The sequence below is a fragment of the Neofelis nebulosa genome, chromosome 3 (assembly GCF_028018385.1).
Source record: "Neofelis nebulosa isolate mNeoNeb1 chromosome 3, mNeoNeb1.pri, whole genome shotgun sequence".
Taxonomy (NCBI): domain Eukaryota; kingdom Metazoa; phylum Chordata; class Mammalia; order Carnivora; family Felidae; genus Neofelis; species Neofelis nebulosa.
The window spans coordinates 200,712,398-200,734,271 of record NC_080784.1 but is presented as its reverse complement, the minus strand read 5'-3'; the positions used below and the strand labels follow the sequence as shown (position 1 = coordinate 200,734,271).

At 53.6% G+C, this 21,874-nt stretch overlaps 1 protein-coding gene across 1 annotated transcript in view; it reads left to right on the top strand.

The window, feature by feature from the left end:
• OTOP1 (otopetrin 1) overlaps positions 1–15,498 on the top strand; it is a 36,149-nt gene extending 20,651 nt beyond the window's left edge. The window contains exons 4-6 of the mRNA XM_058723096.1: positions 1,101–1,231; positions 5,337–6,265; positions 13,937–15,498. Of these exons, the coding sequence (XP_058579079.1) occupies positions 1,101–1,231; positions 5,337–6,265; positions 13,937–14,107 (1,231 nt within the window). The 3' untranslated portion in view covers positions 14,108–15,498. The remainder of the gene's footprint in view (positions 1–1,100; positions 1,232–5,336; positions 6,266–13,936) is intronic.
• The last annotated feature ends 6,376 nt before the right edge of the window (positions 15,499–21,874 follow it).

Below are 21,874 nucleotides of genomic sequence, written 5' to 3'. Positions count from 1 at the left end.
CTGGCCACAATCTATAGCTGCTGGGCGAGCACAGGGGCAAGCAGATGGGCAAACACCTGTTTCCTTCTCCTCTTGTGCCTGGATGTTATACAGGTGCTCCAGGAAGCCAAGGTTCAAATGAGGAAAGTTTGGCTTGTGGTCACTTGTGGGAGGCCCCGAGGGGGCAGCTGGGGTTAAAACTCAGAGGAGAGGAAAGGTCAGGGTTGAGGACCCAGTCATACCAGTTTTCCTCTAGGCAGATGGTGGACAAGTGTATGCTTTCACTCTGCCCTTCTTAGTGGGTTACCATTTCATCCCATACTGGTTGCTTCATGGTCACAACGTAGCTGCCACAACTCCAGCCTTCATGTCTGTATTCAAAGCTGGAAACAAAGGGGGGGAAGGACAGTACATAGGCTTTTTTATTCTCATCCTTTTCATCCCAAAATCAGAAGCTTTTGGGAGTGCCCAGTAGACTTGACTTCACATCCCACTGGCCAGAGTGGCCATGCCAGGCTGCAGGGGAGACCAGACAGCGAGTCTCTGACTTGTTTCAGTTTCTTTTTCTTTTTTTTTAAATTGTTTATTGTCATGTCAGCTAACAAATAGCGTATACAGAGTAGTCGTCTTCAGGAGTAGATTCCCATGATTCATCACTTACATACAACACCCAGTGTTCATCCCAACAAGTGCCCTCTTCAATGCCCATCACCCATTTTCCCCGCCCCCCACCCCCCGACACCTTCCACCCTTCGTTTTTTTTCTCTTCATTTAAAAATCTCTTATGGTTTGCCTCCCTCTCTGTTTGTAACTTATTTTTCTTTCCCTTCCCCTATGGTCTTCTGTGAAGTTTCTCAAATTCCACATACGAGTGAAAATGTATGATACCTTTTTCTGACTGGCTTATTTCACTTAGCATCATACCCTCTAGTTCCATCCACCTTGTTCCATCATTCTTTTTCATTGCTGAGTAGTATTCCGTGGTGTGTGTGTGTGTGTGTGTGTGTGTGTGTGTGTGTGTGCGTGCATGTGGGAGTGTGTGTGCACAATGTCTCCATCTCACCCCATGGGGCTCGGAGCTTCCCAGGGCGGCTCAGTAACTGAGTCCTTGTGTTTTTCAGGTTTGGGGTCATCCACTCAGTGTTCACTAACCTGCTTCTGTGGACCAATGGTGTCCTGAATGAGTCAAAGCACCAACTTAATGAACATAAGGAACGTCTCATCACGCTGGGCTTTGGGAACGTCACAATAGGTGAGTGATAAGAGTTGTCCCGTCCCCGTGCTGGAACCTCTTAGAAGGCTGCAGAGACCAGAAAAGTTCAGAGTCGGAGAGGCAGGTTCCAAAGAACTGCAGGGTCCTTCCACCTCAACGTTGGCCAGACAATCATCTGTTGTTGAAAGTCTTTCAAAACCTCCTGAGTCCCTCGTTCTGGTTACGTAAGTAGGACGTGCTGAGGGTAATTAATGGTTTCCTCAGTGACTCAGGGACTTGCCGGACCCAAGGGTTATCATTTAGGGTACCATTTCTCACGGTACAGTTTGGTATGGAAGTGAATGTCTTTGTTTACAGCTAGGGAAGATTGGCAGTCATTGTGTTTTTAATTAAGTCTCTATTACCCGTTCTTTCTACTAAAAGTATAGCTTTGAAATACCCAGAGAGGTCTCAGGGTTGTCGTTAATTGGTTTGAGTTCATTTGAAGTGGTTTTTTTTTTTTTTTTTTTTTTTTTTCTCTCTCCGGCTTGCACCTATGGCCCATCCTTATCCCCAACCCCCACCCCCACCCTGCTCCTGTTTGAGAGCCCGCCACACCTCCTTCCAAAGTTCTTTCGCGTTTATGACCTGTCGCTTCTCTATTAGAACAGTGGGGCTGAGAGGAATGTGCAGGGCGGAAATGTGCTGGGAACCGGATAGCCTAGATTTGGGGATGTTCTCATCACGTCCTGGCTGTGTGACTTTTGGTAACCATTCAACGTCTCTGGGCCTCCCTTTTCTCATTCATAAAGTGAGGGGACCTGAACCAGGTTCTTTCAGGGAGTCCTTTTAGCTTTAATGTATTACTCAGGTACACTCACTGTATGACCCCAGGCCCGTCGCCCAGGGCGACTTTAAAACAGCTTTCTTACCAGGGACATCTGGGTGGCTCAGTTGGTTAAGCATGTGACTCTTGATCTCAGCTCAGGTCACGATTTGACGGTGTGTGAGTTCGAGCCCCACATCGGGCTCTGCACTGACAGTGTGGAGCCTGCTTGGGATTCTCTCTCTCTCCCTCTCTGCCCCTCCTTCACTCACTTGCTCTCTCTCTCAAAATAAATAAGTAAACTTAAAAAAAAAACCTGCTTCCTTACCAGTGGGGTGGGGATGGTGAAGTCAGGGCACACGCTGTTTCTCTAACCCCCAACCCCCGCTCTCCACCGGCAGCCGACTCTTGGGAAAGTCCTTCTCTCTCGTCAACTCTCGTTTCCTCATTGGTGTCAGTGATAGCAATGAAAACAAAGCAAACTTCCCAAGTGTTTGCTGAGGGCCTGACACGCTGTTCTAGTCCCTTCGTGCGGCTCATTTAATTCTCAAAACACCGTGGGGTAGTCAGTGTTGACCTTACCATACGGATGAAAACATCAAACCACAGAGAAGTTAAGTAACTAGCCCAAGTCCACACAGCAAGTAAATGATGAAACCCGGATCTGATCTGGCTCCAGGAACCTCTGTGGAAAGATGGAATTAGATTGATCTACAAAGAAAAGACTCTGTCAGCTCTCACATTCCGTTGATCTGAACCTTTCTCCTTGATTTCTTCCCCTGATTTTGCACAGGAGCGCCTTGGGTTACGAGAGGTGGGAAACCGGTTGTGCGGTGAAAAGTGCAGGGTTCTGCAAAAGTGAAGGTGATTTGTGCTGCCACAGGCTTTCCATGTGATTTTATAACTGGTCTCTACAAGTCACGCATTAAGGCAGTGACAAAGTGTAAAGAAAAAAAAAACCCTACAGTAGCACCTACCCAGAAATGCAGTTACGTGCTGTTAATATCAGGTTATTTCTTTGTCGTGTCCTATTTCTTTATCTGTAGTTAAGGCCATAGTGTATATATTCAATCTTTTTATTTTTTTGACTACAGCCTACAATAAGAAATAGAACTTGCACGGTAGCTCAAGTGCACATCTCTACGTGTGGACACATATGCCACGAAATAATAACCTTGCTGTATCGGAGACACTTTCAAATTTCTATCTGGTACCATTCCATTCCATTCTATTCCATGACAAGTCCTTTCTGTTTAAAAAATACATTGGCAGCTACCCACTAAATTGATTTCATAACTGAGTGCTGAGCTGTGATATGTATTTATTTTTTTCATTTAATTAATTTATTTATTTTGAGAAAGAGAGAGAGAGAGAGTGCACGCACACAAGCAGAGGAGGGGCAGAGAGAGAGAGAGAGAGAGAGAGAGGGAGAGAGAGAGAGAGAATCCTAAGCAGGCTCCGTGTTGTCAGCTTGGAGCCCGATGTGGGGCTCGATCCCATGACCATGAGATCGTGACCCAAGCTGATATTAAGAGTTGCACACTTTGGGGCGCCTGGGTGGCTTGGTCGGTTAAGCGTCCGACTTCGGCTCAGGTCATGATCTCACGGTCCGTGAGTTCGAGCCCCGCGTTGGGCTCTGTGCTGACAGCTCAGAGTCTGGAGCCTGTTTCAGATTCTGTGTCTCCCTCTCTCTCTGCCCCTCCCCTGTTCATGCTCTGTCTCTCTCTGTCTCAAAAATAAATAAATGTTAAAAAAAAAAAATTAAAAAAAAAAAAGAGTTGCACACTTAACCAACTGAGCCACCCGGGTGCCCCCTTGTGACACGCATTTTAAAAATGCTGTGTATACATTTTATTCTTACTTGTTTCCATTGTTATGTAACATGATCACTTTCCTGTACCATTAAAACACAACTTCATTATAATTTTTAATGGCAGCCTTCTATTCCATTGTATGAATGTATCAAAATTCGCTTAACAGTTTCTAAATTGTTGGACACTGAAATGTTTCTCTTTTTCTCTCTCCAGTGCGTGCGCGCGCACACACACACACACACACACACACACGGTTTTACCTAATGCTTTGATTACACTTTTTGGCTTTGATTACATTTTTGACTCGTCCCTCAAAACAGATTGGAATTCTAGGTCCGAGACTACAGCTGCATCATCTTTAAGGCTTCTGTTACATATTTTCTTATTTATGTATAGCACGTGCCCTCCTTGTTATGAAATCGCTCTGTATACCATTGCCAAGTGCCTTCCGGAAATTGGTGCCAACTCGTGTGCCAAGCATTGGAGTTTGATGATTCCCGTCTCACACTACACGTGCTAGTATCCAATATTCTCAAGAGGAAACGCTTTGCTCAGGAGAAGGGGCATTTTCCCTCATAAAGTTACTTAAAAAAATTTTAGGGGCACCTGGGTGGCTCAGTCCATTAAGCATCTGACTCTTGATTTGGGCTCAGGATATGACCTCACTGTTGTAAATTCAAGCCCCGTGTGGGACTCTGTCCTGGACGTGGAACCTGCTTGGGATTCTCTCTCTCTCTCTCTCTCTCTCTCTCTCTCTCTCTCTCTCTCTCTCCCTCTCCCTCTGCCCCTCCCCTGCTTGTGTGCTCTCTTTTTCTCTCTCAAAAAAAGTCAATAAAAATAAAAAATAATTTAAAAATCACACATGTAAATCATATGCACATAGAAAGTTTAGAGGATACAAGGAAGCAAAACTTGGAGGAAAGTAATACACTAGACACCTTACACTTACACAGTGTTACATGCCAATGATATCTCCACAAATCCATGAAGCTGGGGGAAAGAGACACAATAGAACTTTCTTTTACTGAAAAAAAAAAAAAAAACCCAGAAAGAAAAACAGAAAGGAAAAAAAAAAAATTTGCCTGCCACTTTCCCACCCAGAAATAACCATTGTTGACATTTTAGCTTCTATCTTTCCAGATTTCTTCTATGTGTCTGTCTATCATCCATACATCTATAATTTATAAAAATGGAATTATACTCTCTCCTCCTCAGCGAGCTTCTCTTATGCAAAATCTTGTGGACATCTTTGCATGTTCGCAAATTTGTATAATACCATTTCAAAGGGCTGGTGTAGGTACGGATCGATGGGTATAATGTGACTCATGGAGGTAGTGCTCATTGGGGGGTAGTCATGGCCGTCAATTTAGCCACGATATCAAACGTGATAACAAGGCACAACACAAAGCTTTAATTCAACGGGAAAAGCCACGTGTGACTCCTCAGTGACGCTGTTTACTCATGCCCTTCCACCTGCCCACTCAACATGCCAACCTCCCTCCCGTGCATTCTCTCTCGCCCCCAGTCTTGGACGACCACACGCCGCCGTGTAACTGCTCGCTCCCGACGCTCTGCTCGGCCATCTCGCACGGGATCTACTACCTCTATCCCTTCAACATAGAGTATCAGATCCTGGCTTCCATGATGCTCTACGTCCTGTGGAAAAACATCGGACGCAAAGTGGACAGCCACCAGCGTCAGAGCGTGCGGTTCAAGTTCCGCGGGGTCGTGGCAGGCTCGGTCCTGGGCCTGAGCGTGCTGGCCGCCACGATCGGGGTCGTGGGGGTGTATCTGATTCAGATCGGGCGCTCCAAATCCAAGAGCGAGTCGGCGCTCATCATGTTCTACCTGTATGCCATCGCCTTGCTGATACTCATGGGGGCCGCCGGGCTGCTTGGCATCCGGATTTACAGGATAGACCCGAAATCGCTGGATGAGTCCAGAAGCCCGGCCCGCAAACTGGATGCCGACCTCTTGGTGGGCACCGCCTCCAGCTCCTCGCTCATCTCCTGGGGTTCCATCTTGGCCGTGCTCTGTGCCGAAGCCTGCCCCCCCTACACCTGGTTCAACCTGCCCTACTCCGTCCTGATGATTGTTGAGAAATACGTCCAGAACCTCTTCATCATTGAGTCTATCCACCGAGAGCCGGAGACGCTGTCGGAGGACATCAGAACCCTGCGAATGGTCACCGTCTGCAGCGGCAATGCCACTCCCCTCTCCTCTTCCGGCCTCGGGAACGGGGCTGTGGCCGGGGACGCGGCTTCCCCAGGCGGCGAGATGCTCCGCGCGGCCAACGGAAACACGGGTCTGAGAGAAGGCTGTGGCGGAGAGGGGGGCGAGGGGAGCCGGGAAGGGACCCCGGGCCCCGCCTGCCGCCCCGGTTTCTTGCAGGGCGACGGCAAGAGAAGCGTCTTGAGGAACATCGCAGCCTTTCTGTTCCTCTGCAATATTTCGGTAACGTGCATTAAGTTATTCACCTTAAACACGATCTATGTTCCTTGCTTTTCTTTCCCCCCCGCCCAGAGAAGGAGTGAGGGAAGCTTATTATCAAAATGATGTAAGTGTGGGGTGAAAAAATGAGGCTGGAATGAAGGCGTCTCCTCCACAAACCCACTTACTGAGCACTGCCGTGTGCCAGGGGCTGGGGTCGGGGCTAACGATTGCAGGTGACAAGACCCCCATCTCTGTTGGTCAGCAGCCCTCCCGGGGGAGATCTGTAACAGACCTGCCCCACGGAGGGCAGGGAGAGGCGGAAGGAGGCCACTCCAGCTTTGTAGGTGATGGTTTTATTTTTTATTTTTTATTTTTTTATTTTTTTATTTTTTGTAGGTGACGGTTTTAATAGGTGAGGGGAACTTACACACGAGGCTTGTCTTGGGCAGCAGCAAGACGAGTGGGGTCCCTGTACCTGCCTGCTAGATGGCAGAAGTCTATATGCAGAGAGAGGCTTAACTGGGTTCGGTCGTGCATGCCGTGCAGGTGTTCTCAACGCCACATCATTATTTCAGGGCTGTGTCCTTGGAGCAGCTTCTGGGAGCGAAAAGGGCATGGAGAACCCACGTTCCAAGGACAAGGGAGGGGGCGGGTGAGGAGCCTGTGAGGGCTCGGGGGGCCGACTGGCGGTCACTTCTTTTGGATGACCTTCCCCAATAACCTCTTCCTCAGAGAGGTCACAGTATAGGGGGAAGGGACACAAGGAAAACATACAGCGAGTAGGGCAAGTGTTGGCACAGAGTATGTGCAAAGTGTAACGGGAGCATGGATCCAGGGAGGGACTTTAGTGAGTCGGGGATGCTTGAGGTGAGGCCCAGACTCAGGAGAGCTTTTGGCTGCAAAGAACAGAAAGCTTGGCCAGCAGTCTCTTCAGTCTTAAAGATGAGAATCCCGAAGGTTGGCTATTCGGGGTTGGTCCAGCAGCTGAGCCCTTTGATCAAGGATCTAGGTGCTGTCCGTCTTTCCACTCGACCACGCTTCGTGTGGTGCGGACTGCCACGCGGTCACAGAGTGGCTGCAGCAGCACCACGCATCACATCGGGGCTTGAGACACGAGGAAGGACTAGTGCCAGGCAGCGGCTTTCCCATGGCCACCCCTAGCCGCGAGGGAGGCCGGGGAAGTGGATGGTTTCCAGCCTGCAGCCTCTGATGGCAAGTAGCAACATGGAAGGCGTATGGTAACTCCGTTTCGGCTGCCCGGGTTCTGAGGACCGGTTGGAGGTTTACCAGGTGGCCAAGGCAAGCACCGAGCGCAGAGGGCGCGCGGTTCAAAGACACAGAGGCGGAAGCCGCCACGGCCTACTTGGGGAGCAGCAAAGTAGTTCCGCATGAATTCCACACACGTCGGGGAGAGCCGCGGCGGGGGAAAGAGCAAGGCGGGTCTCGCCTGTGGGTCTGGCTTGAGCGGAGCTTCGTCAGCCCGGCCGGGTCTGGTCCTCGTGCTGAGGGCCATAGGGGACCCTCTCGGTTTGTGTCTTGGATGGATCCCCTTAGCAGCGGTGGGCGGGAAGGATGGAGACAGGCGAGCCCAAGGGCGGGGACACCTGGACGGAAGCCCTGAAGCAGCCCAGATGGGAAATGATGGCCCCCTGGCCCAGGGCAGTGGCCGCAGGGATGGAGAGAGGACAAAGGAAGAGAGAGCCCCGTGCCTTGTTGGGATCCATTCAGTAGGAGGGGCCAGCTGCCTCTGGCACCACACGGGCCTCGAAATGACCGTGGCTGGCGGGAGGGTGGGGACGCCTGTCGTCAGGGTCAGTTCTCTGCAGCCGCCAGCTTCCAGGCCGCCAGGGCTATGCCGTTTCCCCGCCAGCTCCCTGGCTTTCGAGCTTCCTCCGCCTAGTTTCAGCGGGGGCGTGCCCAGGGACCGCCCATTTTGATGTCACGCTAAGGCCACAACGCTGGGAGGGTCCCTCTGAAGCCGAGATGGCCACGTGTCTGCCCATCAAACCTGATTCTTGCTTTGGGCCACCCAGACCTCGGACCCCCTCCAGCCCGGCAGACGGTTACGAGGAGCTCTGAAGGGAGAAGGGGTCCCAGGCGAGTCTGGGTCCAGGTGGGCCCGCGTCTTTCATGGAATAGACATTTCTGGAGCATGTGCTGGGCACAGCAGGGAATGAAGGAGCCGAACGGGAGAGAGAGAGACAGATTAGTGACTATCGCGGGGCTGCGTTTTATGTGAGGCTTGTATTCCAGAGAGGCATGTATCCACTCAGATCTTTCTTTGTTAATGTTTTTATTTATTTATTTTCTTTTTGGAAAGAGAGAGAGAGAGAGGCAGAGAGAGAGGGAGACACAGAATCCGAAGCAGGCTCCACACTGTCAGTGCAGAGCCTGATGCGGGGGTCAAACCCACGAGCCATGAGATCATGACCTGAGCCGAGGTCGGATGCTTAATGGACTGAACCACCCAGGTGCCCTCAGCTTAGATCTTACAAAGTCAGAGTTGGTTCCAGAATCCCCCTAACGTGTGTTGTTTTTGTACACACCCAGAGGTAGGAATCTCTCTCTTTTCAGCAAGTTCAGAAAAGCCGCTTTCCGCACGGGTTCTTTGCTTGACCGCCGGTGAGGCGCTTGGCTTGTGGTTTCGGACCAGCTCGACCAAGAACCGCATGGCCATGATAGACTCTGATGGTAACTGATGGTCCGTTGGGACCCGACGGCCGGACTCAGGGCTCTGTCCTGGGAGGGGGACCCGTGTCATCTCTTCACCTCCATGCTCCGCCCCCGGTGTCCCCAGGCCCTGCCTCTGTTCACCGGGGAGTGAGCCGGAAGACAGAAATCATCGCGGGGTGATGTCCGGGGGGGGCCCTCAGCAGCCCCACGGGCCACACGCGCACCCGCGGTCCATCCCATGAGGCCGTGAAGCCCCTGGCAGAGGGTGAGACTCGTCATCCTCCAGGACCAGGTGCGGGAATAGAGGCCGCAGCCGGAGGTGCTGGTGTGCACATCCACGTGGGGACGGCAGCGGCCGTGGGGACAGACGAGGGTGGCAGGCGGGACGGTGGGATTTAGGGAGGGGGGGAAGGGGGAGGGGACCATCTGGGCAGAATGACGGGCATGGGGAGGCCGCGGGGAGCGTGTGGATGCATGGCCAAGTAGGGCTTGCGGGACGTGCTCCTGGCGCGGGAAGGAGACCCGCCTGGCTGAGCACGACGAGCAAAGGGAGGGACACGAGAGAGGCGCCAGGGTGGACCACGCGGGGTCTCAGCAGCCACAGCCACAGCCAGGACGGAATCCTGAATGCAGCAGGAAACCGTCGAAGGGTTTTAAGGTAGTGACAGGATGCGATTCGTGCTTTTTCTTTAACTCAGTCGAACCTTTAATTGTAGGCAATACCACGTAACACAAGCGTTTACCATAATATTTACCATTTTAATCATTTTATTTTATTTATTTATTTAAAAAAAATTTTTTTTTTGATGTTTATTTATCTCCGAGACAGAGAGAGACAGAGCATGGACGGGGAGGGGCAGAGAGAGGGAGACACAGAATTGGAAGCAGGCTCCAGGCTCCGAGCCATCAGCCCAGAGCCCGACGCGGGGCTCGAACTCACGGACTGTGAGATTGTGACCTGAGTTGAAGTCAGATGCTCAACCGACTGAGCCACCCAGGCACCCCACATTTTATTTTTTTAAAGAGTTGATTGATTGATTGATTTAGAGGGAGCGAGTGGGGAGGGGCAGAGAGAGCGGGAGAGAGAATCCCAGGCAGGCTCTACACTCACCGTCAAGCGCAGAGCCCGACACGGGGCTCAAACCCACAACCCGCGAGATGGTGACCTAAGCCGAAATGAAGAGTCAGACGCTCAACCCACTGAGCCACCCCAGCGCCCGCGTTGTAACCATCCCAGAGCATACGGTCCAGGAGTGCAAAGGGCATTCCTTACCACCACCCATCGCTGAAACCCGTTCGCCTTGAGAAACTGAAATTCTGTAACCGGGAAACAAGCCCCTGTTCCCCACCGCCACCCCCTGGCCCCCCGCAACCCCGTCCTACCTCTGGGTTCGACCACACCGTGCAGTTCATGTGAGTGGAGTGTTCACGGAGTGTTTGTCTCTTTGCGACTGGCTTGTCCCACTTAGCGTAATGTCCCCCAATATCAGCCACGTGGTAACGTGTGAAGGGGGGAAGAGATGTCAAGAACAACTCCCCGGTTCTGACCCGAGTTCCCGGGGACACGGTGACACTATTTATGGAGACTGGGGACTCCGAAGGGGCGGCAGGCTTGGGAGGGGCTCGGGGTGGAAGGAAGACCCCGGGTTTAGTACCGGACGCGTCCACTCGTAAGACGCCTCCACGACCTCCAGGCGGACATCCAAGCAGATGTTTGGGTTCCCTACTGCTGTGTAACAAACGACCCCCAGTGCAGGTCAAAACCAGCTAGGTCTTATGACCTTGAGGGTTAGAAATTCTGGCAGAGCTTGGCTGGGAAAGTCAAGCTCTTCCTCGTGGCATCGACTGAGGCCGGTGGGCGGGCTGGAATCGAGGGCCCAAGGTCTGGTGGCTGGGGTGGGGGTGGCTGAGAGGGCTCAGCTGGGACCCTCGGCTGCAGTGTCTACACACGGGCTCTCCAGCATGGCGGTCTCAGGGTCGGGGGGCTTCTTAGGTGGCGGCTCGGGGCCCAGCGGCCAACCTGCCGAAACTGGAGGTTCCAGTCTCTCGGGGCCTGTGTGGATATCGCGTGGCATCAGTCCTGCCTGCCACATGCTCTGGGTCAAGCAGTGGCAGCACCCCCCGGATTCAAGGGAAGGGGACACAGCCCCGCCTCCCACTGGCATGAAAAGCAAAAACACTCCACGGCAGATCTAAATATTGGATCTCAGGAAAGAGGGCCAGTCGTCTGTCCTTGCCTTCTCTGCCCACTGTCTTCCTTCCGTTCCTCTCTCTCCTGAAGATCTAGCCACCGGCTGGCTACCGAGGGCCAGCGCGGCTGTGAGTGATGCCTTAGGGGGCTTGCAAACCAGAGGTCTGGGCTGGCAGTAAACGGTCAGGCAGGAGACCCCTTCTAGCGAAGCGCCCCCCGCAGAGAACGAGCCGAGAGGCAGCGAGGCCACGCCTGGCACCGTCTCCGATCAGAAGGCCCAGGCGGGTGAGAGGGGCTTCCTCAGGGGGTGACAGGGGCTGGGTGGTGAGTGTTCTGGGAAACAGCCGGGGTCAGGCCCCGGGGCAGGGAGCTTATGTCATTGGAGGAGGAGGATGGTGGGCCACGTGACGGGGACCCCGGGTGTGGGGGACACCTGGGCAGTGGGGTTGGGGGGCCTGGCGAGGGATCAGCCAGCAGTGGGCTTTATAATCCCATGTAGGGGGCGGATTTCATTTTCAGTGGCTGTGAGGGCTGGTGGGAAGGGATGTGGTCTCGCAGGAGAAGCGAGTCTGGCAGCAGAGTGGTGAGCGGGCCCGTCGGGCGCCGTGGAAGCCGGATGGTCAGGAGGCCGCCTCGGTGGCCTGGGTGACAGGGGACAGCGATGGCCGGGCAGGTGCATGTGGACAGAAACGGGTCCACTGACGCAGGGCGTCGTGGAGGCGCGGTCCTCCGGGCTCGCCGATGGGCTGGCTGGCAGGTGCAGCGTGTTGAAGGAAAGAGGGAACACGAGGGTGATGCCCAGCGTGCGACCGGCCACGAGGAGGAAGATGTCGCGGGTGAGAGGGGGAGTTTGAGACGCAAGTAAGACGCCAAGTAGCCCGTGGGGTCCTCGAGGGCAGATCAGGCGAGTAATTCAGACGGGGGCAGTCATCGGCCCATAGTTGGTGTTTATTTACAGCCAAGCCTGGGTGAGCTTGTTCAGGGGTCGCGTGTGTAGGGGAGGGAAGAGCACCCAGGGGTGAGCCCTCCAGCCAACAGAGAGAGACTGAGCGAAGGAGGAAGCAGGAAGGAGCCGGGAAGAACCAGCCAGGGTGGTTGGAGGCACCTTAAGGGTCACGGAGCCTGAGGTCACAGTGGGCAGAGATACAGAGGGGACCGCACGGAGAGGCTAGTGAAACGGTGCATCAGTTCCTGCCGCTGTGTCAGGAATTACCCCGCGCTCGGCAGCTTGAACAACACCTGGTTGTTAATGTTGTGGAGTCTGGAGGTCGGGAATCCCAGCGTGGCTTAGCCGGTGCCTCTGCTCAGCTGACCGCCGGGGGATCTTTCCAAACCCACTTACGTGGCTGTTGGCGGGATTCACTTCCTGGTGGGTTGTTGGGCTGAGGGCGTGAGTTCCCGACCTCCCTCCGCTCCTGGCCGCGGGGCCTCGCCACGGGGCAGGTCACACACAACAGGGCGGCCGGCTTCCTCTCTTGCAGGACTCCCCAGTCCTTCTGCCACCTAATCTCAGAGGTGACGTCTCACGCCTTCTGTCACATTCTGATGTTTGAAGCGAGTCATGAGGCTCAGCCTGACTCAAGGGGAGGGGCTTCCACAAGGACGTGACTCCCAGGAGGTGGGATCGGTGGGGGGCAGGGGGCGGCCATCCAAGAGGCTGCCTGCCACCATGCAAGGGTGGAGAAAGTTCCAGAAGTGTGCAGTGTAAAAGAGAAGCAGGCCCAGGAGACCGGCTGTAGCAGGGGAGGTGGAGGAGGAGGACCTGGGGCGGGGAGACGGAGGCAGGACCAGTGCGTAGCTTCCGCAAGCAACAGCAACGATAGGTCACTGCTTTAGGTTTTGCAGACGTAGTTGCCATTTTATTCTCATGCGAGCCCTCTGTGACAGGTGTCTGTAGTCCCACCTTCCAGCTGAGGAAACTGAGGCTCGGGGAGGTTAAATGGCACTCTGTGAGTGCCGCAAACCCAGGTCCGGCTCCAAAGCAGGGGCTCCTCCCCTAAGCAGGGGGATGTGAGCAAGGCTTGGGCTGTCTCTCCAGGTCAAGTCAGAAAGCCCCACGTGGCTGGGGTCTCCAGGCACCAATGTTGGGATGTAAAGACGGGTGTGATAAACGGGTGACCTCTGCTGTAGGTAAGCCTGGGGGGCTGTGCACATAGGAGCTCCTTCCCAGCCTGGTTAGATCATGGAGGGCTTCCTGGAAGGAGGAGTGTCTCAGGACTTGGAAGAAGGTAGGATTCAGCCGAAGAAGGAAGACAGAGAGCCCTTGATAGAGGGAGAGGCAGGAGCAAAGCCCTGAAGGCTTGGAGGAGAGTCACATCCAGCCTTCGGAGGCTGAAGTGAAGGGCGTGGTGAGGGAGTTGGTGGTAGTTAATTGCAATCAAACTCAGTGCCCCGTCACTGAGGAAATCTGGACTTTGTCCTGAAGGCTCCTGGGAGCCACTGGCGCGTGACAAGCAGAAGAGTGGCAAGGTCAGATGTGCCCTTTGTAAAGATCGCTTCCACAGCAGGGTCAGGGTGGATGGAAGGCGTCTGCTGGAGTTGGGGCGGGGGCATTTGGAGGCACTGTGGCAGTTCAGGCAGGGGATACTGAGGTCCCGACCAAGGTGAGGGCTGTGGGGACAGAGAGAGTCGGGTGGGTGTGAGCAGCATCCACTCGGGAGGGGGCTGAGGAGGCCAGAAGAGTCAGGCAGGCTCGTTGGATTTGGAGACCTCCAGGGGGACGTTGCAGGGACAGGTGTAACTCTGAGTCCCCGAGTCCAGGCCGGCGCCTGGGGGGTCGCGTCGGGCTCCCCAGGCGGCTGCTGGCATGGGCCCCTCTTCTCTTGTAGCTTTGGGTCCCTCCTGCCTTCGGCTGCCGCCCCGAGTACGACAACGGATTAGAGGAGATCGTCTTTGGCTTTGAACCCTGGATCGTTGTGGTCAACCTGGCCATGCCTTTTTCTATTTTCTACCGAATGCACGCAGCTGCCTCTCTCTTTGAGGTCTATTGTAAGATATAGTCTGTGTCCACATCCAAGCCCGAGGAGTGACCTAACAAGAGAACTCACTGGAGCCACCTGCGAATGGCCAGGTTGGGCAAATATCGCCTGACAAATGCACGGAGGGTTGTCTTTGCGGCAATTATTTCCCGTGAGCTGGAATTGTCTATCACCCTGGATGAATGTGAGCGCGTTAGATCAACATCGATGAGGCAGCTGAGATCTGGTCTCGGGTAGTGAATTCTCACCAAACTCAAATTCTTTTATCTCCTTTTATTTTTTTTTGAGAGAGAGAGGGAACACGAGCGGTAGAGGGAGAGGGAATCTTTAGCAGGTTCCGTGCCCAGTGCAGAGCCCGACTTGGAGCCCGACGCGGGGCTCGAGTCCCTGACCGCGAGATCATGACCTGAGCTGAAATCAAGGAGTCTGCCGCTTAACCCACTGAGCCACCCAGCGCCCCTTCTCTCCTTTTAAATGGGATCCTCTGTTTTTTTTTTAGAAGAATGTGATCCCAGGTTGGGGGGAAAAACACATTATGCGGTTTGTTTCTCATAACAATTGTTTTCTATCATCACGTTACTGCCTACAGCTCTTCTGACCGGCTGCGTAGTACAATCCTCCTGACGTTTTATCCCTCCCAGAGCTGATAAATGCCGGTACAATCGCACTTAGTTTATATTGTACTTTCTGAATATGTTTAATTTTTTGAACAAAGTTATGTTTTTCATCTGGATGGAAATTAGTGTGCGGATCAATACGGAGACCTATTTCTTCCTGGAAACTTCGGCACATTTTTGTGATCATTTTATTTTTAAAAAGAAATTTTACTATTCTCTCTCACCGTAAATACATACATGCCTATTACAGAAAACGTGGACATTTTGGAAGAGTAGAGAGAAAACATCACTTAGGACACTACTGTTGGGTTGACGATCACTTTAACACCCTGTTTTATTTCCCAGAGGTGAAATGAGATTCACGGCGTTCTTTTCATTGTCATTATTATGCTTGCCACTGGTGATCTGATCTGACATGTCCAATTTTGTATCCATTTCCCCCCCACTTAACAATAGAGCATGAACCTTTCCTCCACTTGGTTTTCAAGGCTTTGTAAATATCATTTTGCTACTGTGTTAAAGTTCATCAGATGCATGTGCCATAGTCTTCCTATTGTCAGCGTTAGAGTGTTTATCCTGGTGGGTTTTTTTAAGGGCTTCTGCAAAAATCCACTATCTTTGTAAAGCATTTCCCATATATCATAATTGCTTCTTTACGATATACTTAAAATCTGGCTGTCTATTCCAAAGGTTGTAAATATTTTAAAGCCTCTTAAGAAATAATGACGTTTGGAAGGCCTTTTTATGTGCTTTGCCATAATTATTTTAAGATCATAATAAAATTAGCTTATTTCCTATAAATACTAACGTGAGTATCTTTTCATCTGCGTGTATTTTGTTTGATAGCACGGGCAAATGGCACGTTAAGAAACACCATTTTTTTTTTGTTTGTTTGTTACATGACGAAAATACCTTAAGTTCTAGGGAAAAAACTAAAGACAACGGGCAGATAGACCGAAAACAAAGTCAAAGACGATCTGTCATACCTTCTATTTAGGGTGGTGGTTTTCAACCTGGTGCCATCCTGTCCCCAAGGGGACATTTGGCAAAGCGTGGAGACACTTCTTATCGTTACTGCTATGTGTGCGACAGGTGTCTGGTGGGCAGAGAGCAGGGGTGCGGGTAGGCACCCTACAGTGCACAGCACGGCCCCCACCACAAAGAGTTATCTGGACCCAAAGGTTCATAGTGCCCAGCATGAGGAACTGTGCTCTAGAGGTAATTGCTGTTAATTTTCGGTACCTATCAGTACACACACACCTACATACACGCACACACAGGCACACACACGTGAATGGGATTGCTTTTATGTATACTGAATTTGCATGTAACTAGCTTTTTCCCCCTCTTAATACACCTGCGTGGTTCTGGACGATTTTCGTTTCCCCGTGGCATCACGTCTCACCCTTGAGCATACGTAAGAATCATCTGGAGAGCTTGTGAGGACTCCTGCCTTCCCAGCCAGAAGTTCAGGTTCTGTTGGGCTGGAGTGGGGCTCAGGGTGCTTCAAGAAGCGTCTCAGGTGATGCCGTGTCCCTTCCAGAAGCACCTCCTCGAGAGTCCGTGAACCCCGAGTCAAGACTCCTGAACAGCCTCCCGTGACATTGTGTATTCTTCTGCAATGTGACCTTGGGTAGCTCCAAAGCACATTCCATGGAGGGCTGTATCATTCCTTATGTAGTCAGAACCCGACGTTGGACAGGTAGAGACATTTGACGGTGTGATCCTTTTCTGTTTTTCTTCCTCTTTTGCTTTCTTTTTGCTATTACAAACGACACCGTGGCAAGCATTTTCATGGCTGAGTCTCTGTGCACGTTGATAAACCACCCTGCACGAGATGAATACCTGTGAATGCCGATCTATTCAGAGGACTTCATTTCGGCTGGCATTCATTTCCCCCGGTGCTGAGCACATCAGTACAGCCCGGGGGCTGTGGGATTAGGGCTCCAGGCGTGGCCACGGGGCACCATCAGAGCAGGAAAAAGCCAGCACAGTCTTGCTGGGCTCAGAGCTTCTGAGACGTGACCTTAAAGATGGATCGCCTCTTGCTCCTAAACAAGCAGAGCTCGCGCCATCAGGATGGCTGTTTGAGCCAGGCAGCTTTGTCCCACAGGTAGCCAAGCGTCTCGACTCGACCCACTTAGGCAGCAAAGCAAATGTATTACCTTCATACCAAGGCAGCCCACAGAGGACGAACCGGAGTGTTCAATGAACAAGTGTCAAGCTCTCAGGGCTAGAGGAAGAGAAATGCAAATTGGAACAGCAATGAGCCATCATTTCCCTTCATCTGTCAAGGGTTGGCCAAATGCTAAGGACAGAGAATGCAAACAGACCGCTGGCGGGACCGCTGTGGAAGAGCGCGGCCACCAGGGGGCGCCGGTGCCCTTCCGCTGAGTCCTCACCTGTGCTTTTAGGTCAAAGTGAGGGGCGATCCGGTGGGCGAGCAGCAGACTCCAGGGTCCCCAATGAGAGCAGGGGTGCAAAATGCCCCGTCTGTACCCTGTCCACAACTTTGGACTCTTGTGGCGTGTGTCAGGGACGGCTGTCCTCGTTGCCAGGTGAGGGCTGGGTGGGTTCTGAGTTCCCCTAAGGAAGCTGAGAATTAGTTTCAACAGGGGTGTTCCCTCCACCTGCCCCCACCATGTCCGGCTGTCCGTGGGGCATCCTTGTCCCCATCACGAGGCTTTGGAGGAACGCAGCTGGAGGATGTTCCCATGTGTGGAGAGTCCCCCAAATAGAGTGGGTGGAACTTGGTCAGGGAGGAGGCTGGGGAGGTGGGTGCAGAGGGCAGTTTCACCAGGTCTGATGGGGCATGACAGTAACATTAGCTGCTCCTAAGGGCAGACCCTGGGGCCACAGGGACAGGACAGGGAAAGAACGAGGGCAGTGTTTTGGTTTTTTTTTAATTTTTTAAATGTTTATTTATTAAAAAAATTTTTTTAATGTTTATTTATTTTTGAGAGAGAGAGAGACAGACAGAATGTGAGCCAGGGAGGGTCAGAGAGAGAAGGAGACACAGAATCCGAAGCAGGCTCCAGACTCTGAGCTTTCAGCACAGAGCACGACGCGGGGCTCGAACCCACGAACGGTGAGATCATGACCCGAGCCACAGTCGGACGCCCAACCGACTGAGCCACCCGGGTGCCCCAACGTGTATTTATTTTTGAGAGACTGCGAGAGACAGGGCACAAGCAGGGGAGGGGCAGAGAGAGAGAGAGAGAGGGAGACACAGAATCCAAAGCAGGCTCCAGGCTCTGAACGGTCAGCAGAGAGCCCGATGCAGGGCTCAAACCCATGAACCATGAGATTGTGACCTGAGCTGAAGTCGGACACTTAACTGACTGAGCCACCCGGTCCCCCGAGGGCAGTGTTTTAATACTCAAAAAGGGTGATAATTTTGGTCCGGTGTTTCAGCCACATTAATAACATAAGAAACACCACAACAATGATAGTAATGTTCATTGTCTCAAAAATGTAAATCAAGTCACCTGCCTAAACTCTTCATTGGTTTCCTGTTGCTTTTATTTATTTTATTTTATTTTATTTTTATTAAAAAATATTTTTTTTTAACGTTTATTTATTTTTGAGACAGAGAGAGACAGAGCGTGAACAGGGGAGGGGCAGAGAGAGAGGGAGACGCAGAATTGGAAACAGGCTCCAGGCTCTGAGCGGTCAGCACAGAGCCTGGCCCGGGGCTCGAACTCACGGACCGTGAGATCATGACCTGAGCCGAAGTCGGACGCTTAACCCACCGAGCCACCCAGGTGCCCCTCCTGTTGCTTTTAGAAGAAAGTACAAACTCCTGACTGTGGTCTGTTGGGATCTTCACGGTCTGGCCTCTGCTACTTGTCTTCTTCTTATCCTGTCCCCTCCTCTGCCCCCCCCGCCCCCACTCCCCCCCCCCCCCCGGGTGCCCCCACCTGCACTGTTGCAGCCACATACAGCTGTCCTGCCTTGGACACTGCAGACTCCTCTGTTCCTCAGGACCTTTGCACGTGCTAATCTCGCTCTCAGGAGAGGGCTTCTCTGGCTCCTTGAAACAGATGGGCCTCTTTTCATCCCTCAGGCCATGTGTAGAGGTCCCTCCGCTGTGGGGGTTGCCCCGGACATCTGCCTGAACACATCGCCCGTTACGCTTCACCTTGGCCGCATTACCATTAGTCGTTTGCTTATCCATGTGTGCTTCTCCGTCCTGGACACAGCTGTCTGCCTTGTGAGGGTAGAGGCTTAACCTCCTTCTCCCTCAGGCCTCACCACGAGGGCTGCCGCCCTCACAATCCAGACTATTGCAGGGCGTGGGGAAGCGCCCGGAGCTCGGCGGGCTCTCAGGACTGGCGTGTTTCCAGAAATAGTTTTTAAGGCCTTGGCAGACATTCTCCGCCCGCTTCGGGGACACGCCTCCAGTCCCCTCTTTGCCTTTAAGGCACAAGACGGCGCTTTGGGCCTGCTCTGTCCTATGGGGGAGACGGGGGAGGGGGGGGTGCCAAAGAAGCTTACAGGCGGGTTCTGCTCCCCTCCTTGGAAGGGACGAATCAGCGGATGTGGGGGGCGGGAGCTGTCTTCCTGACGACAGCAAGGGCTGCCTAGGTATCTCTGGCGGGTGTTTCTGGAACACTGGTTTGGGATGCTCGGTCAAAGCCGAAACATAATGAGCCTGCTCCCCCTTGGCTGGAGATTGGTAGAGAGCGGGATGTGGGAACAGTGGGAATAGTGCTAGGCCAGGAGCCCGCAAACTACCACCTGTGAGCTAAGAATGGCTTTTACAGTTTGAAAAGCTGGTAAAAAAAAAAAACAAAACCAAAAAAAGGCAAAAATGAAAACAAAACACGCACACGAAAAGATTATGCTGCAGAGACATGGCTCTTAAATACCCACTACCTGGCCCTTCACAGAAAAAGTCTGCTGACCCCTGGTCTTGACGATGAGAGGGAAGGGGGTCTCTGCCGGATAGTTCTGGAAGGATTGTGATAGCTACTAAGAAAGCAAGGCGCAAGAGGTCTGCCCTTTTCCCTGCCTGTGTGTGGTTGTGGGAGGGGGTGGGGCCTGGAGCTGGTTGAGGGGTGAGCCTGAGAGGGGCGGGGTCTGCAGCACAGGTTGGGGGTGGGTGGGTGGGAGGGATTAGCCCGGAACCCCGCCCCCACCCCGCCCCCTCTGATCTGTTCCTCTCTACCTGCCCACAGTCCTGCTTTCCCACAGTTTCCTCCAGGGTCTCCGCCTCATCCCAACAGTTGTCCTGTGAATGCATCACCTTAACACGAATGCTTTCACCTTTTCCGGGCACGTGCTGGAGGGAGCCACAGGGAACCACAGGTGTCGCCGGTTCCCCTCAACTTGCCGCACTTCACCCTCCCCACCTGGCGGCCGGGTGCGTGGCCCTCTCGCAGAGCAGGACTGAGCCACCCAGAACCACAGGGCAAGGGCGGGTGGCTGCGCCCGGCGGCTCGCGGACCAGGAGCGCGGCTCGGGGAGGAGTGGGGGAGCGTTCGCCTTCCCCGATTGGGCGCTGTCCTCAGGGGTGCAGCCTCTCCAATGGCATAAGGTGATGTGTCACGAGGGTCGCTAAGGCCACAGGCCGCCCGTGAACTGCAGAAACACATGAGGTGTTAGAATTGGGGCCTCCTTGGGCGCAGGCAAGATTCCAGCAAGAGAAGGTGGGATTTTCTGGGGGAAGGGCCCTGAAGGTGCACGCAGAGCTGGGGCCGCCCCTGCAACGGGTCCCTGAAGAATCGTGCTTCATCAGGGGTGGGGGTGGGGGGGCGGGCACAAGGCTTGAGGCCAGGTTCAGGTCTCTCTGACGAGCTACTTTCGTCCCCCGGCACCTGGTTTTCTCCTCTATCAGGAGGTGACAGTGGAAGTTTGTGCCTTGAAGAGTCACTGGAAAACGAACCGAGATGCTGCATGTTAACGCCCGCGAGTCTGGCACGCAGCGAGCTCTGTTAGGGCCACGTGAGCGATTTCATGTTTCTGCCCCTGGGGTTGTTGCTGAGGGCAGACGGGATGTCCGTCTTTGCACAGGCTTGGTGCTGCTCCAGAAAATTCTCACATCCCTGGTCCTCTACGTGGCCCAGGGAGCCTGCGGGAGGGCAAATAATGCTCCCTAAAGATGTCCACATCCTAATCCCTGGAGCCTGTGAATAGGCCACGTTACTTGGCAAGAGCAACGTTGCCTGTGCGGTTAAGTCGAGGCTCTTGTGATGGGAGATCATCCTGGATTGTCTGCGAGGGCCGGGAACATAGTCACAGAGGTCCTTCTAAGAGGGAGGCAGGAGGGAATTGGGCTACAGGGAGGGCAGAGACCGGGTGATGCCGCCACGGGCCAGGGAGTGCCAACAGCCACCAGCAGCTGGAAGAAGCGGGGCTGGGATTCTGCCCTCGGATCTCTGCCGATGGCCCTGTTGACACCCTGACCTTGGTCCAGCGAGACTCCTTTTGGACGTCTGACCTCCAGAACCCTAATAGAGTTGTGTTGTTTCAAGCCACTAAGGGTGTGGCAGTTTGTCACAGCGGCTACAGGAAACTCACACGGGGCTTTTACCCTGTTTTTTGTGCCTCGCGCAGGAGCAGAAGACCGAGCACACGAGAACGGGGGAGTCGCAGTGCGCCCGGCAAAAACTGAGTGAGCGGGGGCACCGATCACGCCCCTCCGAGGGACGGTCGGCTTCCCCGTCTGCAGAAGGAGGGGAGAGGGCCGGGGAGGGGGGAGCCGCGTGAACAGGGTCCTGGCTTTGATGGCAGCTCCCCTGGGGCTCATCCCAGGTCCCTGGCCACCCCTCCGGGTCTGCGGGCAGGCCCCTCACCCTCTTCTTGGGCAGGTGGTGTTGCCGCTCCAGGGGGCCGCCCTGCATCCTCTTGGCTGCCCTCTCTGCTCTCCGTGGCGGTCTAGCTCAGGGCCCCCCGGCTTGCTTACCGTCGAGGTGCTGCCGACGCCCAGGTCTGTATCTTCGTTCCCTGCTGGTTGTTTCCAGCAGCCTGCTTACCTGTCTCAGAGGCACCGTGTCCCGAGGGTGTCTGGCCCCACACAGTCTCAGTCCTCGAGCTAGTCCTCCCTCTCCTTGGCTACCCCCCACCCCCCACCCCCCACGGAGGTACCAGCCTCTGTTTGACAAGCCCCAAGTACAGGGCTGTCTTTGCACGGCCCTTAGGTCTCATCTCCAAGCAGCAGCCACGCCTG